The sequence below is a fragment of the Neopelma chrysocephalum genome, unplaced genomic scaffold (genome assembly GCF_003984885.1).
Source record: "Neopelma chrysocephalum unplaced genomic scaffold, ASM398488v2 Primary Assembly neopelma1_44, whole genome shotgun sequence".
Lineage (NCBI taxonomy): Eukaryota > Metazoa > Chordata > Aves > Passeriformes > Pipridae > Neopelma > Neopelma chrysocephalum.
Genome location: NW_020897703.1, coordinates 25,859,764 through 25,876,717, shown reverse-complemented (window position 1 = coordinate 25,876,717; position 16,954 = coordinate 25,859,764). Strand labels below are relative to the sequence as shown.

At 45.9% G+C, this 16,954-nt stretch overlaps 2 protein-coding genes across 2 annotated transcripts; both read left to right on the top strand.

Annotated features, from left to right (window-relative positions):
• The first annotated feature begins 46 nt into the window (after window positions 1-46).
• DBI (diazepam binding inhibitor, acyl-CoA binding protein) lies at window positions 47-3,096 on the top strand. The gene is made up of 4 exons (XM_027679066.1): window positions 47-112; window positions 199-316; window positions 1,990-2,052; window positions 2,797-3,096. Exons 1-4 carry the CDS (start codon window positions 104-106, stop codon window positions 2,868-2,870), a joined length of 264 nt encoding a protein of 87 aa, XP_027534867.1. The 5' UTR covers window positions 47-103; the 3' UTR covers window positions 2,871-3,096.
• Window positions 3,097-11,122: 8,026 nt separating this feature from the next.
• On the top strand, window positions 11,123-15,314 carry TMEM37 (transmembrane protein 37). Its single transcript, XM_027679064.1, has 2 exons — window positions 11,123-11,189; window positions 12,025-15,314. The coding sequence occupies exons 1-2, from the start codon at window positions 11,169-11,171 to the stop codon at window positions 12,595-12,597; spliced, it is 594 nt and encodes a 197-aa protein (XP_027534865.1). The 5' UTR covers window positions 11,123-11,168; the 3' UTR covers window positions 12,598-15,314.
• The last annotated feature ends 1,640 nt before the right edge of the window (window positions 15,315-16,954 follow it).

Genomic DNA, 16,954 nt, shown 5'->3' with positions numbered 1-16,954 from the left:
CGCTGATTGGGTGGTGGCGGATAAGGCGAGGGGTGAGGCTCGCGCGCGCGGCGGGGCGGCGCGGCAGAAGCGGCGGCACCGGGAGCGCAGAGGGGCTGCAGCGATGACCGAGGTGGGGGGGGGACACTGGGGGCTGTGGGGACACGGGAGGCAACCGGGCACCTTCCCCTTATCACCCACTGCCGCTTTCTCCCCCAGGCCGCGTTCCAGAAGGCCGCCGAGGAGGTGAAGCAGCTTAAGTCGCAGCCCGCGGACCAGGAGATGCTCGACATCTACAGCCACTACAAACAGGCCACGGTGGGCGACGTGAACACGGGTAGGTGCCGCCCCGGGCGGCGCTGGGGGCAAAGCCTCTTCCCCGCTGTGCTTCACGCAATCCCGCGGCTCGGCTTAAGTGACTCAGAGCCCACTTGGCTCGGATTTACGACCAGGGCATAGCCCAGCCCGATAAGGGTTTGTGCAATCTCCGGTTTTTAGATTAACCCAGCTGCAGCCGTCCGGATCGTGCAGTGAGGGGCTGGGGATCCTTTGCGTGTTAGCTTAGTGCAAATAGTGGGATTGGGATTTTTGCAGACCTCTGCTGGTTTAATGCAAACACTTCTCGGGTTAAACAGCCTTAAACAGCAAAGCAAACTATAGAAGTGTAGAACTACAGTACGAGGGTAACGACACACACAGTTTATATAGACTGGACGGGCTGCTAAAAATAGCGTTGGAAAGCAAAACCAGAAGAACGGGAGAAAACTCTTACAGGAGCTGCAATTAAATATCATATTTTGGAAAGACTGTGGCAAAAATATGTCTGCAGGTACACTACGCAAAATATCTTCTCCTACTTCTCTTGCTACATTTCTGCCACTGGCAGTTCAGCCCCCGGAATAATATTTAGAGTGAAGCCTGTCTCTGTTGACCTTGTGTAACACTGGAGTAGCTAGAATTAGAAAGGAGAAAGGTCATTTGTTTAGAGTGCTGGCCTCCTAACCCAGTAGCTGGTGAAGTTTATTGGGTGTTTATTGAATTAAAAGCTGGCAGTGAAGTGTACATGAAATGGTAAATGCAGTCTCCTTTTCCCAAGGTGGGCAGCATGAAGGGAGAACAGAACCGACTCTGGGTTTAAGATACGATCCTTCGGTGTGGCTGGACCCTTAGCATTTTTAATGCTTGACAAGGGGAAATGGTGTTCTAGAGCTGTGAATATACCACCATTTCTGTAAGTGGTTGCCCTCTTGTAAAGCAGGAGCCAACATGAGCTGGCCAGAAAAGCAGCCTGTGAAAGAGTGACTGATGGGGTTTGTGTTGGAGAGAAGCGGAGCTGCCAAGTAGCTCTGCGGGTCACTGTGCCATGTGAGCTGCATAAGGGTATTTCTGTGGCTACTCTCCAGTTCCATTTTATAGTCTTAAGAATTGTCTTTAAGGAGACAGAGGGGAAGTAAAATCGCAGAGGGGACTTGACTCGAAGAATAGCCATTTATACATAATTCATTCTCTACTTGGCCACACGTAACCTGCAGTGAGTTAGAATTCCAAGGTTATATCCCTAGATGACAGAACAAATGTGGAGCTATAGGTTAGAAACACACCCTTAGCTTGATGATAGTGAGTTCTAAGTTGTATGCTACCAGCTTCTATGCTCATGTCTTTGCATGTAATGGACCTTAGGGTATTTTTGCTTTACTTTAGGGCTGGTGTTCTTTAATTGGATAGCTGCCAGGTTATAGGAGGCTCTTCAGAAAGCACCATAAAACCAAATCACACTGGTTGGTGCACTTCTGCTCAAATGCTGCTGTCTCAAGGGAACTTGACAGAGTTGTCACTAGCAATGTTCTAGTGCGTTCCCTTGAGGTGATCTGCTGACTACAGGTTAGTAAGTAACAGCTGCAAAGATGAACCATTGTATTTTGTCATAGTTAAGAGCTAAATAGCCTTCAGGTGGGTATTACCTACACCCAGATCACACAAACTAATTCTGCTGCTTATCTTGTCTCTCAGAACGGCCTGGTATGCTGGACTTCAAAGGCAAAGCAAAGTGGGATGCCTGGAGTGCGTTGAAAGGTAAGTGTCTTCTTAAAAAACTAATAAAAGTTAGCAAAGCATGTGTAGTTCAGCAAGAAACAGAATAGTGTTGCCTTATAATACAAGAGTTCTAGAAGTTCAGAATGCTATGATAATAAACTTTTGATTACCTCTGCAAGGCACAAGTAATCATGAAAAATATTGCCCGTGTGAAAGGGAATTAAGATGCAAAATGCCCACCTGGCTCAAGATGTTAAACAAAGGAGAACAGTAACATCAACAGAAACCTAAGTCTGTTTTCCAGGTCCCAGCATAGTACTCCAGAGACTGAGCTCTCCCCCTAGTTGTTATGCATCTTCCAGTTAGGAAAGCTTTAGAAGAAACAACTGACCTCTTGGCTCTAAACAAGGAGCCTATCAAGTGGTCTAATCCATGACAATGGAGGGGGGGGTTGTTTTCTGGTGTTTTAAAGAACCAGCACTAGCATCTAAATGCAGTCTTAAGTTGACTGAATAGGTTTCCTGTAATAATTGGCAATGGCATTAATAGAACTGATACACTGTTTAGTTGCTGTCTGTCCAAAAACAACTTGGCTTTGAAACACTGTTTTATTATGGCTGATGAACACGTTTCTGTAAAACTTTAATAGTGGATTCACAGCCAACTGACCTTCTTGGCTCCTCTGGTGTCTGGTAGCCATGGGCATACCAAGGAATTGTGACTTGTAAAAGGCATTTTAATCTGCAAAGGGTAGCTGACTGCTTCCTGTGTTCTGTCCTTCAGGAATGTCCAAAGAAGATGCAATGAAAGCTTACATAGCAAAAGTGGAAGAACTAAAGGCCAAATATGGCATCTGAGGACTGGATATAGCAGCCACATGCACGCCTGAAACATGCCTTATTTCTAATACTGTGGAAAACTGGTTTCCAAGAGTAATCTTAAATACCTAGTGTGTTACAGTTGTTTCTCCTCACGCCTGTACTTCAGGAGAAGTTATGTACCTGCCTAATAATGTACTGACACATTATAAATTCCTTCTGGGAACAAAATCTGGAACTCATTAAAGTGAATTTGGTACTTAAACTGTTGTGCTGGTCATCCCTTTGTGATTATCCTTCAATTGCTGTGTTGCAGCTGTCAAACCAAACCAATTTCCCGATCGTTGTGCCACTAGAGGGGGTCGGTTGTCTTTGTTCGGCCAATGCGGACTTTGGCCAAGCCACTCCTCCGTTGCTTCCTTTCTCGTGGAGATGAGTGGCAACCCACTAAAGCTGGAGGTGTTGCCATATTTGATTACAAAACAAAGTTGTGACCGTTTCTAGTCGGCTTTTAATTGTTTTGGTCTGCCAAGTATGGTCTCTTGGAGCGGCTGATGATGGAAAGGGAGATTTTGCTTTTAAAGTGTGACATTGAAGTATTCCAGCATAGAGCATATGAGAATGAAGTCCCAACCTTATACAGGAGCATTCTAATTCCTGCTTTCCTGGTTAGCATCTGAACAGGTGAGGACTTAACAGTCATCAGATAAGCAACTGATTTATAGAAATACATAGAGATGAAAGCTATCATTACATACTTGTCTAGGTAAGCACCATTTTGTAGTTAGTTACACGGGCTTAGCTGTGTGTAGTAGCCTTTGAGATTACCTCCCATGCTTTCAAAAATTAAAAGTTCCCCCTTTGCTACTTTTATTGGGAAATGCTCTTAGAACTACTTTTCACCCTTTAAAATGTGTTGGAATAATGAACAAAAAGAAGTTGTTTATTCTTGTTCTTCTGGGTAAGTAAAAATAAGTAATTGGGGTTTTTACCTCCTATTGTCTGCTATTTGACATTGTGTTAATTAAATTCACCTTGCAAGAGAGAGGTAAGAGCAGATGTTCAGCACAAGAAATGCTTTTACTTCTTTTTCCAGCCCTAAATTCCACAGCCAGCTCTATGTTCACAGCTGTATTTGGAGCTGGTTATCCTTGGAGGATTCTGCCAGCCTGTGTCAGAATGGAGCTTATACTGGCAAACGCTTCCACTTCTGCTTTTGTTTGCTGGAAGTCCGTGCACTGCGAACATGCTGTGCTTTGCTAACATGCTTTCTGTCAGAATTTTTGACTGCTAAAGCAGTGGAGTTGGGTATAAAGGATGGGCTGGGAATAGCAAGTTCAGTATTCCAGTCCTCATTTGGCTTGATTTCCCCTGTGAGACTTTAATTGTTGCAGTGCTACTCTCCTTTCCCATACCTGTCTGGCATTAGGAAAACATTGCTCTGTACACAGTGCTTACCCCAGAAAGGGCTTGCTCTTGGCCAGGCTTACAAATAATGCTATTTGCCAAGTTATACAAGTGTCTGAGAACTCTACCTTGGATGTCTTTATTTGGGTGCTTTATTTTTAGTGTAGTAACACCTTTCTGCTTGCAGCTTAACCTTCCTTAAGAAAGTAACATCAGTGGTCTTACTATTTAGCTTGCCATTTGGCAATCAACTGTGTCTCTCAGCAGCAAGCTGAAAGATTCAAGATGCGGAAACAAGAGCTCTGCAGTGAGAGACTGTACAGAAGGCACAGAGGCAGCAGCAAAGGTGCTGCGTGTCTGTGCACACTGTGATGAGAAGAAGCAACACAACATTTGGCTGCATGGCCATTAACTGTGGGTACTACCACTGCAGGGAGGGGGTTGAAATAGACTGAGCTGAGTTGAGGGGCTGATTGTGGTTGTTTAGCAGCAGGATGAATGTCTGTAAACGTATGGGCTGCCTGAAAATATTGCTGACCTGGTGACCACATAGTGCTTGCAGGTATGGTGTGTGAGGCACCTGGGCTGCATAAATAATGCTCTGGCAGTAGTGACACCAGGACAGTGGTGGTTTAAGGACATCCACAAACAGATTTGTAAGTAGAGGTGATTGATTTTGTTAAATTAATAAGGTGGTAAAAATAGACAACCACATGCAGCCTTGAGATCGGAAGCGGAAACAGAAACAGCAAGCCACAAACCAAAATATAATTTCAGAACCATTGCTGTGGCTGCAGTAAGGTACTCTTGGTGGAGGAACGGATGCTTTGGATGGCTAGGCAGTGCTGCAAAACAGGGGATTGTTCTGACACCCACTCAGGGAGTTGTTGCTATTTCCTCTGTATTAGATCAAAGAAAGGCCAGCAACATCCTGATCCTCGCAGCGCTTGCGAAGGGGAAGAGACGTGCACTGAAACAAGCCCAGCGTGCAGGAGGTCAGAGGCCAGCTGGCACACACGCACTCGGGTCTGGTTTGCTGAGTCTGCAGTGTGCAGGACGGAGCCTGGACTTTGGATATGGCAATAATAAATGTTAACTTGTGTCTGATAAGACAGTGTTCCTTCTATCGCGCTTCTACTATTAGTTCTTGCACGGAGCAACTGGCTGGTTGGCACCCACTGCGTTAGAGATAAGCTCTAAAGGGGATGATGTTTTCCTTGGAATTTTTTTTTCTCGTGGGTTTTGCTTGCTTTCAACAAAGATATGTGAAGATACAACATTCCTAGCACAGATTTAACAAATCAGTATTGCTCTGCTGCTTAAGGCCCCTACCAGATTTTTCAACCCTGTGAATTAAATGTGTAGTTTGATGAAAAAGCACTCCGAGGCCAACTGCAGTATGCAACTATCTTTCTGTCAAAATTCTTCACTATTCATCTAGAATGATCTTGTTTCACGATCCAAGTATTTTAACCTTTGAACTCATTTGACCCTCATGATACTGCTAAAAATAAATGACAATTGTATTTGCTGCTGTTCAAAATATTTGCTCTTCCCCCTGAGTGCTCAGAGCAAACAATATTAGGCAATACCACTTTGGTATTGAGCTGGGCATCTGAGCTGTCTTGTGGGATTAGTGGGATTGATTATAAATTGGGGAGACAAAAAAGAAAGTGTATTTTGGTTGGGATAGGTTTCTAAATACCACAGCTGTCACCCAAAAATGGGTTACTCATTCCTCCAAGTTGCCAAAGCTGCACAGAAGTAAGATAAGTTGATACTACATAGACATAAGACATTTGAGTGTATTCACAGTAATAAACTCAGAAGGGTAGAAGTGAATAAAACAAAACAAAAATAGAATCTAATTTTTCCCCTAACCACAAGTATATGAAGTACCTTCAGACTCAGATACCTGACCTATAAAATAGCTAATTTTCAGCTGCTCATTTAAAGTCCAAATAACATCAATCCATTCTAGATGTCTTCATCATTTATAGAATAAGCTTGTATTTCCTCTAAAACCAGGGTATCTGTGAAAGTTAAACACAGCTTGGTTGTATTATTTTAGAATAGGGAATTCACATCGAGTTTGGCTGCAGTGGTCTTTTAACTTTCATTTCCAGTTAGTCCCAGTATACACATATTTATGAGCTGCATCAAAAGAAGCATCACCATATACTTTCTTTCCACATCCTGGAAAGAAAGAAAATTACATGACTTGGCTAACACAGCCAGGGAGACACCTTGTTTGTCCCCACCAAAATGTACAAGGCACGGACTTGTACTGTGTTCCCCTAAAAGGCTGAGATAGTGATATGTCATCTCCTCCTAATAAGCACTACTCATTTGAGTAAATTCTGAATCTGAAAGGTAAGCTCACCAGCATAATGTAGTTGGTATTTTTAAATCTGAATATTTATCTGAATTGATCTGATGTTTTACTGAGAGAAGAAACATACATAACAGCTGACAAACTGAATAATATGATTTCCCCCAGATTACATAGTATTGAAATATGGACCCAAATTTTTCCAGTAGTCCTAAGAGGGCTTATGTATTGAATGTACATTTCAAAGCATTGATTTGTCAGAATGGTCAGATGCAAATACTTTCATGTATGTCCTAAACCAGTGTAACTATTGCCAGAGATCTGTGGAAAGGGCTGAATCCAAAGCAGAGTGAGCGAGTGCCCAGAGTTGGATCTGTGCAGTGTGATGCTGAGATAGGTCCAAAAGCTGACAAGAAGCGAAAACACAAATTCTTTCCAGGATACAATATGTATTCCTTTAAGCCTGTCTCTCTTCTTTGACTTAACTGAGGTAGGGGGTAAAATCACTGTAATGGCCCCCCACATTATAGAATGTTTGTAACCCAGCTATGAGTGCCTAAACAAGCACTGGTTGATTTGGATGGGCAGTAAGACCTAGACCTTGGTGATGGGCATTATTAGGTTTTATTGGCACGTCCAGCAGCCCAGGTCTCTTGTGCACATACAGCAGTGAGTGGCAGAGCCTAGAGCTGCAGGACACGTGGTAGCCCCTGACTGGTGATCAGTCTGCCTTCCCGTGGCACAGGAAAGGTGTCCAGGCAGGAGGCAAAGTGAAACCACCTGGCTCAGGAGCTGTCTCTTCTTTACGTGCTTTTACATGCCAGGATGAGTGTCCGCTTGGCTGCAGTCACTTGCAGTGATGGGAGGAAAATCCTGAGGTAAAGTGGTTGTGATAAGGGGCTGGTCTGAGCTTTGGCACAACCCAACCCCCCCCTATGTTACATATGCTGCTGCCTAAGGCACAATTTACTCAGATGACTGTGCCTGTGTTCCCAGAAGCTGCTGGTCTTGAGCAGCTTGCCAGCAACTTGCTGACTTTTTGCCCTATTACAGAAGCTCTGTTTTGTCCAGCTAGGCTGAACCCAGCCTGAGCTGAACACAGCTTCTTCAATTTGTATTTTCAATCTACTACCGGGAAAAAAGAGAATGCAAAAGAACAGTGACAGGAGATAGCTAGCCTCTTTCTTCTTCCTCACAAAATTTTCTGCATGCTCACTTTTTTTTGGAAGACATCAATAAAATAACATTTCTCCCCCCCACCCCAGACCTTGGGCATCTCCCAAAATCTCAGTCTGCAAGACACTCAAGGTCTATTCCTCTCAAAGATTTGGTCAACTTCTCTCTGGAAAGACACCTTGAAACAGGGACCTGACAAAATGAGGGTTTAAATGCCTGCCCATGTCAGTTGCTATGCCAAAAGCTAAAGATGTGATCAGAAAGAATTTTATTAAACTGACAAATGCATTTACAAAAGTAACAGGCTTTTAAGATTAGATGAACCCCGACTGGTCCCTTGTGTTCTGCTTTACCTCGAAGTGAAATACTTCATTGGGTAACTGTTCCCTAAGCCCCTGGTGACTCTCAGATTTCGGTCCTGAACCTCCTCCAGGCTTCTGCAGGAGAAAAGCTGGAACAGATTCTTCAGCATTAAACTTCTCATGATTTTAAATGAACCACATCAAACTGTTTCTATGTTTTACAACAGTCCCTGGTAATTTCCATTATTTACGAACACATTTCCCTGAAAACTTTCTCTCCAGGGATAGGATGTGAAATGTCCACTTAAACAATAGAGAAGAGGGACTTTCTAAACAAAATAATGAAACTGGCAATACACCAAGAACTCTACATTAACACAACTGAACCAAAAATACTTCTGAAGTGCCTTAAAGGTCATTTACTCTGTTGTTATTATGTAGGTAATGTATTTTTCAGACATTTTTCTTTTCTTCTAAGGCACTGAGCTCTTTTTATTGTAAAATAATGTTTTCATGTATGATTTTCACAAATAATAATCTAGAGGCATTTTTCCAAAATTTTCTTTTCTATTTTTTTCTTTAAAAAGCAGATAATATATTTGCCTTGTTTTGTTATAGACAATGAAAATAACCTCATTTCATTTGAAAAAGGTGCAGAGTACTCACAGGCTTCATAAACCCAGGCAGCTTTACCAGAAGGTATCTCCAGCCAAGCAACTGTAGAAATGAAGTGCTAATAAACTCTTTGTAACTCTTCTATTTATTTACATGGCTGTTAAAATTATCTTTTCCGGGGTGACTTCAGGAAAGAGTGAATCTGCAAGTGCCTATTTAATGCTGATAATAATTCCAGGTCAAGTTTCATTCTTGTTTGCATTTGAGAAAACTAAATTAAATACAAAATATTAAAGCCATTTTGCATTTGCATTTAAAAGTACCATCCTCAAACTACCCTTTTTCCTCAAAGAACTGGCTTGGCACATAAAAGTGTATATGTACTAAAGAATCCAAGTATGACAGGGAGCACTTTTGGTTTCGGAAGTAACCACTTTAATTTCCTCATTCCTCAAAGCTTTTTATGCACGTGTTTACTCATGTGAGTCTGACCATAGGCTCATACAGGAAAAAAACTTATCTTGTTCAGCAGAATACCCCTCACTATTAAAAATTAGAGGTTTTAATTGCTTAAGTCATTACAATGACTCAGATGTTTTAAATGCAGACCTATGCTTAATGATTTTGCTAATTGTGGGACAAATTGCCTAACGCTTTGCAGGATTGAGCTTATGTTACAAAAAGCATAAGTTATGTGAGGTTTTTGCCAGATAAGAGTTGGTGTATTTTGTCTGGTCCAAGTCTGCATTTGCTCACTAGAGTTACATATAAACTGCATAGACAACGAGGTATTGTTGTTTTTCGAGCCAAAAATACATATATATTGTCAAATTTAGAACTTAGAAGTGGAAGGGTGTAACAGCAAATGCATGTGATCAGTCTTCAAACTGTTAGGCAGAAATGCTGTTTAACCTGTGGAATAAACAGCCCAGGATTTTCAGAAAGCTATTCTATCAACTGATGAACCTAAAATGAAAGGGATGTGGCAAGCATCAAGTTTGCTTGCTTGGATAGCATGTTCAAAAAACAAAAAATGTTGCAGACCACAAACCCACAAAAGAAGTTTTAACAACAGACCTTGCAAAAATTTGCCAAGTGTTGCAAAAGCTGAAAATGCCAATTTGGTGTATGATAGAAGTATAATCTAATACTGTATACCACTTTGTAGAAAAACATTTAAACAAAAGGATTCTGCAGGAAGAGAGAAATAAAAAGGTCAGAATTTATCATTAAAATGCAAAGTATGAAAACTAAAGTAAACACGTTGTTCAGAACACTCACTCTTACTAGAAAGAGCGTTACAGAAAACACCCCCAGCCAAATCATAGCAGACATACACATATTTTTGAAAGGAAACACGGAAAGCCCTCATGAAATTGCATAGAGATTAAAATAATGAGTCAATCTGTATAGACACCTGATTAGTTCAGAAATGGAAGCTGGAAGAAGGGTAAAGTTATGATAACTTCTACCACCCCATGTTGAAGGAGATCTTTCTAATTTCTTTCAGCTAGAAAGGGAACAGCAGAATTCTGATTCCAGATGCACTGAGGGAGGCCCAGAACAACGACCCGTGGGTCTGTCCAGTGGACCCTGTGGAGTCACTGCAGATCTCTCTGCTGGAGTCAAAATCAGAATTTGGCAGTAAAATATAGATTTCCTGATGACACAGCAAAACTCAACTTCCTTGGGGTTTTTAAAAGCTGTTTCTTAGAAAAAAAAATAGTAGAGCAATTAGTAATTCATTAGAGGATGGCAAAACATGAGTGAGAAGAAGAGCAAGGGCATAAAACTTTATGAGCAGAGACGTTTTTGCTGACAGCACAGGTAGAGATAGGTAAGGTTGAGCAGGCTGGTCAGAGATAAGAGTGCACACACAACCCAAGGTGCGAGCCCGTCGCCGCACCGGGAGCCGGTGCCGAACGACTTCGGGAACACAAACACGGGCGCAGATACCGCGGGGAGGGCAGGACGGGGCGTTCCTCTACCCACAGGCGTCTCGGTGGCCGGGTGTCACCGCAGTGCCCAGCACCGCAGCCCGGAGCAGCTCCCGGGGGGCTCCCGCGGTGTCCCGGGCGGGCGGGCAGGGCTGGGGCGAACGCCTGGCACCGGGGCAGCACACCTCGAGCCCTCCGGCAGCTGGGGACACAAGGGGACGCGGGAGGGGTGAGGCTGCAGGAGGCATCGCCGCCACCGCCCGGGACACCTTCTGCCCGGCGGCCGCGTTCCGGAGCGGGCTTGGGCGAGCGTGTGCCCCGGGTCGGGGCAACGCTGCCTCCCCGCACCGTGCTGGGGAGCAGAGGGAGCAGTTTAGCTTAGTTTAGCTAAGCTCGGTTCGGCTCGGCCCGGTCCGGCTCCGCCCGTCGGGGCCGCGCTGCTGACTCAGCCGCGGGGGGGCCGGAGGGCGCCCGCGGGCGTGGCGGGCGGGGGGGCTGCCCTCCGCCCTCCGGGGAGATAAAGAGCGGCGGCCGGAGCCCGCCCACGTCTCTCGGCGCCGCCGGCAGCATGACGGCCATCGGGGCGCAGGTACGTCTGTCTGCCCGCCGCCGGGGCTGCGCATCGCCCCGCCGCGGGGATGGCGGGGCTCCAGCTCGTCCCTGCGCGGCCGGGGTCGCTACGGCCCCTCCCGGAGCAGCGGCGATGCAGCCGGCCGGATCCCCCCACATCCCTCCTTCCCGGGTCCGCGGCTCTCCCCTCCCCTCCCCGCCGCACGTGGCTCTGCGAGCCCCGCCGCCCGCCGTGCGGGGATGGAAGGGGCTTCGGGCGCTTGGCTTGACTTTGCATTAAATCTCGGGCCCCCGTTGGAGGGTTTCGGTGAGGAGGGGGCGTACGTTGCACATGCGGCTCCGCGGGGGCTGCAGCCGGAGACCCTCGCAAGCCCTGGGGCAGCTGAGCCTTTCTCCCCCCGGGTGAGAAGAGACTCGCTCGCTGCAGCCCAGGAGGACAGTGCTCAGAACTGAGAGCACCTCCGTCCCGCTGCTGCTGCCTTCCCCGCCCCAGCCACCGGCCTCCATCCTCTTAGGAGCCAGTGATTTCCTCCAGCCCTGCCAGAGCAGGAGGCTGTGCCGTGGGACCGCGGGGCAGGGATCTTGCTCAGCCCAGAGCCTTTGTGATCCTGGTCCCGGGCCTTGACGTGGGAGCATTGTTCGTGAAGCCAAGCAACCAGGAGAGCTTCACCCACCCTTCCTTTCTGCTGGGTACAGCCTGTAACTGCGTTGCTTTCCCTTGTGAGAAGAGGTTTGATGTGCACAAGTAAATATTTTCAAATACTGAATCCCGCAGCTTTTTCCCTCTGCTTTTGTTTCACCCTGAAGTAGCACTGTTAACTCTGTTTTGTTTCTTCCCCCCACTCTCCTTTCAGGCGCAGCAGCTGCTGGCGCACCGAAGACCACAGAAATCCTTCTTTGAGACGCTCATCAGGAGCCTGATCATCCTGTGTGTGGCAATAGCAGTGGTCTTGTCATCCATCTCTATCTGTGATGGCCGCTGGCTCTTTGCAAGGGGGCAGCTCTTTGGACTGTGGCACTTCTGCACCATTGGCAATGACAGTGTCCTGAAGTGTGTCACTGACCTCAGCCTGGCCCAGGTGGAGGGGCTGAGTGTGGGGGTGATTCCCATAAGAAGCATGGTGTCCTTTGCTGTTGTGGTTGCCATATTTGGCCTAGAGCTGCTGATGGTGTCCCAAGTCTGTGATGATGCCAATGCGAGGCGGAAGTGGGCAATGGGCTCAGTTTTCATCCTTGTCTCTTTTATGCTTTCGGCCACTGGTGTTCTGAGCTTCTCCATCCTCATGAAGGATCGCCTCACTTTCACGGGCTTCACGCTGACATACTGGTGCGAGTTCATTGCTGCCTTCCTCTTCTTCCTCAATGGGATCAGCGGACTTCACATCAACAGCCTCACACACCTCAGGAACGGGGTAGGCAAAATCTAGGTGCGAAGGAGGTATCTCTGCCTTTGTGTAAGCAGCTTTGCCAATTAGACTGTAAAAAAGAGAGTCTAATGAAGTTTGAAAAGGATACCCTGTCTTAATTTGTGTACAAGGAGGGAAAATATGAGTCAGTCTTGGCACCTGTAGAAGACCTACCCATCCGCTGCGCAACACCAGCAAAGCAGAGACTGCGACTGGCTGCCATTGTAATGTGGTTTTCTGGAGAAGTGGATTAAAGACAAGGGCATCCTGTTAAACATGCAGAGATGTGGAAGACTCTGATCTATCACATGTGTGCTGTTCTGAGGCTTACACAACACCCGTACTGCTCTGGGTTTGGCGTTGCTGTGCTTTTCTTCATATTCTGAAGCCTGTGAACAGTGTGACACAACTGTGGTGTGTTTCATGGGTTTCTTCTGCCATCTGGGACAGAGGATTTATGCCTGGCCGTGATCACTGGCATAAAGTATTGAAAATCTTCACTGGGTCTAGCTCCTCCATTTTTCTTTCAAAAGAGGAGGCACACAGACCTTGATATAGTCATATGTTTTGGTTTTTGTTGGCGTGTTCCTTGAATCTGTCCCTTTCTCAGTCAGTTTTTGGGGGACACTTCAAACAGAGGTGCTAACTTGGGGTTAGGGGAAGGCACTGGGTGCAGGGGTACAGGGAAGGGTTGTGATGCTTTCCTCAGGCAGCAGTGCATGTTCCTGTGCTTGTGGCCTCTCCCCACTGTCATCACTCTTCTGCCACACCCTAAAGGACACGTGCCAGTTGGTCACCCAAACTGGCTCCCTCACAGCCCTTGCAAAGTTCATGGTAACAGGGCAGTGCTCTTGATTTCTTTTTTTTATTTCTTTGGGGCAAGAGGAACAAGTTCTGCAGGGGCTTCCTGTGGTGGTGTGGCTGGGCAGACCATGCTGAGACCACTGTACTTTCTGGGGCGTGTTTTGGTTATCGGGGTGTCCCCTGGGGCAGTGGGAAATCTGCTTATCCTGTAGCTGAGAGTAGCATTTCTTATGGGAGGAGAAAGCTCTAAATCTTCCTGACCAGACCAAGTCCTTTTCTTCCCCTGACTAACAGCCTGGGAGGAGAAGGAGCCCATGATTGCCTAAGGAGGGGCGGATGGGTGCAGCTCTAATCTGTCACAGCTGGTGGAAATACAGAGAGACCTGGCCAAAATCATATTAAGGCTGGTCTTCCTCCTGCCAATGTCTGAGTCAAGATCTCTAAAATTGCTACAGCTTTGAAGTTGCCCATGGTGCCTTATGTAATAGGAGAGAAGACCTCAGAGTTTGGTTGCCCCACATGTCCTTCCTGTCCACCATACAGCATTTGGATGCCCACGGATATAAGGGTCTTCAGAGTATTTCAGGGTTTCTGGTTTACTGTTTATCTTGTATCCACTGGCAAAGCTGCTTGTATTTTTGTTTTAGAACAAATGTTTCTACGTGTTCATCCCTATAGCTTGTGTGATAGCTATTGAGCAAGGCTTTAATTTCCTGTGCAACGAGTTTGACACAGTTTTTTACCTGAAACAAAAGCATCGTAGCATAGAGGCCAAGAAGGCTGTGTAGGTGAGCCATGAGTAAACAGCTTTGTCTTTGAAAGCTCAGAGTCTTAAGCTGCGCCTGAGCTGAATGTACCACACTTGATGAATGTGCTCCTGTGGACTCTCTTGCCTTCATGAGGACAGCATCCATTCCTTCTTGGATTTCTGTAACTTAAGACAACACTCCTAAACCTGTTTTGTAATGCAGTTTCAGACCTGGCTTGCTCTGGACAGTGCCAGTTGTACTTCTGTATGTGAATCTACTTGCCTTTCTGTCAGGAATTACGCAGAGAGCTCCTGAAGCTCTTGTAATGTTTGGGGCTTTGTTGGGGTTTCTTGACCCTCTGTGCCTTTAACCTGCCTCTGGAAAATTGCACTGTGACTGTGTTTTTGAAGTTGCATTTGATTTGCTGAACTGCACTGTTGAAGACATGCTGGTGGGCTGAACATGCAGATGCTTGCATAAACTAGTGCTGTTGGCTTTAGCAGAGCCATTTAGGCCAGAGAGATCCTGCAGGGTCCGGTTCCAAGGTGTTGGCACTTGGGTGTTAGCAGATGTTAAGAGTACCTTAACTAACCAGTGATTCAGTTGTGTTGCCTATGGGCCCTCATGCCAGGCAGGACAGTTCCCCTGCATGAGGTTAAGGGTGTCCATGGCTTGTCTAGAAACATGGATGTAACTTAAAAGTGCCACTTTGGTGACATACAAAACTGGAAATCAGCTCTGCATGTACACTCCTTTGTGCTAGTGGGAGGCTGTGCCCCCATCCCTTTCCCTGGAAGGCAGCCATAGCCAGACTGAGTTCCAGGCTGGTGCCTCCCGTTTGGGTTGGAGGGAGGCAGTGGACAATTGGCCATTGAGTTCATCCTAGATGTGGTGCAATTGTGAATGATTGTAGGATGCTCTCTACTAGCTGAAGAAGAGACCTTTTGTATGCTTTTTTTCCAACTGGTTTTGTGTAGTACTGCAGTACTACTGACTTAATTATGCTGGGAGAAGAAGCATTTTGACAGCTAAATATTACAAAACAGGGTTGATTGTCTTGGAGACATCCTTATATACAGCAACCTGTGCAGCAGCATGTCACTGTTCATTTTCTGAAGGCTGTGGAAGTTCCAAGAAATATTCCTAAAGTTTCTTAAATAAATTTATTTGAAATAAGAACTGTAATTCTCTCTTTTTATGTTTAGATATCGGGGTGCAGATTTAAGGAGATGATTGGGGTTTTACATAATCTCCCAGGCACCGTTCTGTGTTTGTGTATGCAGCTAGACTGATGAAGAAATGACTGCCTGGCACTTTGCCAAGCTCTGACCAAGGGAACTGAGGCCACTGCACGCTCCCCTCTCCTTTTCCCTCCAGTGTGTCCACACCAACACAAGCAGCCAGCATTGCTTTCGTGTCTTGCAAAACAAGAGGAGCAGTCAGCTGTGCAGCTTCGTGGGAACTGGAGATAACCTTCTAGGCTCTTAATGATTTCCTGCTGTTGCATGTGCTCTGTTTACCAGCTAAAGAGCTCTTTCCTGTGTCCTTCACCTTCCTTTTCCCACACTGCACCCCGTGTCTGAAGCATCTTTGCTCTTTTCCCCAGCTCCGATTATTTGGCCTGCAGAAGTGGTATCTGAGTACAAATATATTTAGGCATTTTTCTCTGAGCTCATTGTCCTGACAGGTTTAGTTAAACGTCAGGAAAACAGATTCCCAGCTATGCCACTGAATTAGTTTATATAATCTCAAGTTAATTAGCACCTGGTGTTCTCTTTCCAACAGAAGAGGTCATTGGCCTGTCTCAGACAGTTTAACATCTCTTAAAAGCAAGTAATAAACATCACTTCTTGTTAATGAGTCGTTTAGGCTTAGTTACTAACTTTATTTGGAACCTTGTGCACAAGCTTGTGGATAAGAAAAAGGAAATAACAGTACAGGGTGTGCTAGCTCGGGAAGTGTCCTGCCTGCACTGTATTTTCATAGAATCACAGAATGGTAAAGGTTGGAAGGGACCACTTGGAGGTCATCTAGTCCAGTCTCTGTGCTCAAGCAAGGTTCCCTAGAGCATGTTATTTTGATTTTAAGTCTACAGTACCTTCTTCAGCTGTGCTTGGAGGGACACCTGGAATGGGGTTGAGCCTTGCTTGCTTTTGCAAGTCAAGGGAACGTGATCACAGGAAGATTACTGTCCTCAGCTGCCTTCTCTTTCCCTCTGCTGAAGCCTATTGTAAGCAGATAATGGCCCTTCTCAGCCTTCCAGGTCAGCTTGCAGATGCAAGAAGGGCCTCATTTCTGAGTGAAAACAAGGCCTGCCCCAGGCAGTGTCCTGGAAGGGGTGTTGCCTGAATTCCTGGGGCCTCAGCTTCACTTGCATCCACCCCATCTGAAACAGTCCATTTCAGCTCCCCTGTACTGAAGCATTGCACAATGTAATTATTCACGGCACAACTACTGTTTTTTGCTTCTGATAGTTTTGCTGGGAATTTCCTTGTTGCTGTGTTTGGAGAGAAAATACATTAATCACTTCTTCTTAAATTCATTAGCTCTTAGACTGCTGATGCTCAGGCTGCTGGAGTTGCTGCCTGCCCTGCTGGCTTGCAGAGGGGCAACTGGCTCCTCAGGAGACCTGGAAAAGATAGCCAGAGACTGTCACCGCTGTCCCTGAACAATGACAACGACTCGAGTAAAAGGTGGTACTCAGGCTCTATTTACTGCTAAAACCCACCTGCTTTACATTGAATACTCAAGAGCAAGTGTAATGAATGAAAGAGCAGCTGGTGAACTCTGAATATGTTGTTTGTGTTCAGCCTGTGTGCCTTTAC

Bases quoted from the DNA above. Each gene is read 5' to 3' on its own strand.
- DBI (XM_027679066.1), top strand. The intron at 317-1,989 runs GTAGGTGCCGCC...CTTGTCTCTCAG, and splicing joins GGTGGGCGACGTGAACACGG to AACGGCCTGGTATGCTGGAC. The intron at 2,053-2,796 runs GTAAGTGTCTTC...TCTGTCCTTCAG, and splicing joins TGCCTGGAGTGCGTTGAAAG to GAATGTCCAAAGAAGATGCA.
- TMEM37 (XM_027679064.1), top strand. From the start codon at position 11,169: ATGACGGCCATCGGGGCGCAG. The intron at 11,190-12,024 runs GTACGTCTGTCT...CTCTCCTTTCAG, and splicing joins TGACGGCCATCGGGGCGCAG to GCGCAGCAGCTGCTGGCGCA.